This window comes from Myotis brandtii, unplaced genomic scaffold (genome assembly GCF_000412655.1).
Source record: "Myotis brandtii unplaced genomic scaffold, ASM41265v1 scaffold786, whole genome shotgun sequence".
NCBI lineage: Eukaryota > Metazoa > Chordata > Mammalia > Chiroptera > Vespertilionidae > Myotis > Myotis brandtii.
This window is the reverse complement of record NW_005371157.1, coordinates 255585-256170: the sequence shown is the minus strand read 5'-3', so window position 1 is coordinate 256170 and position 586 is coordinate 255585. Positions and strand designations below refer to the sequence as shown.

At 66.0% G+C, this 586-nt stretch overlaps 1 protein-coding gene across 1 annotated transcript in view; it reads right to left on the bottom strand.

The window, feature by feature from the left end:
- The window catches only part of IQCE (IQ motif containing E), a gene marked incomplete at its 5' end in the record, with an annotated part of 26311 nt that overhangs the window by 10480 nt on the left and 15245 nt on the right, over nucleotides 1-586 (bottom strand). The window contains 1 exon segment of the mRNA XM_014530979.1: nucleotides 542-581. Within this exon segment, the coding sequence (XP_014386465.1) occupies nucleotides 542-581 (40 nt within the window).

The following is a 586-nucleotide window of genomic DNA, read 5'->3' as shown; positions in this document are numbered from 1 at the left end:
TCCTGGGCACAGGCGCCCCCAGGCACCTCCCAGGAGCTGGGCCCACGTGGCCATTCCTGTCCCACGGGTGACGGGCTGAGGACCGGGCTTTCGGAGGAGACCTGTCGGAGGTCCCGCGATCCCATGACCGAGATCACACACCGAGGTGCTGGGTGCTGGCTCCCCGCCACCCACCGAGCAGCAGGTCTGAGAGCGATGCGGTCTCAGGAGACGCAGGGCTCGGGTTACTCTCGCAGAACGGGGACTAGCGAACACGGACTCATAAACACGGACCGAGCCTGTGGGCCTCTGCACAGGCTTAAAGGAGAACGCGGAAGTCCCTCTACAGCGCGGTGTCAGGAGCCCTCCAGGCCCCTCTCAATGGTGCACTATGGCCAACGAATGTCCTTCTCACACTCACGCCGCCGGCACTTCGCAGCCGGAACAGAGGCTGAGTCCCCTACAAGCATGCGCGGGGCTGAGAGCTGGCACTCCCCCGGCCCACGAGCGCGGCATGAGCCCGGAGAACACATTGGAGCGGACGCCGCTGGGGGACACGTACTCTCTCTCCTGCAGCTGGGCCCGCAGGGCCTTCAGCTGGCCTTTC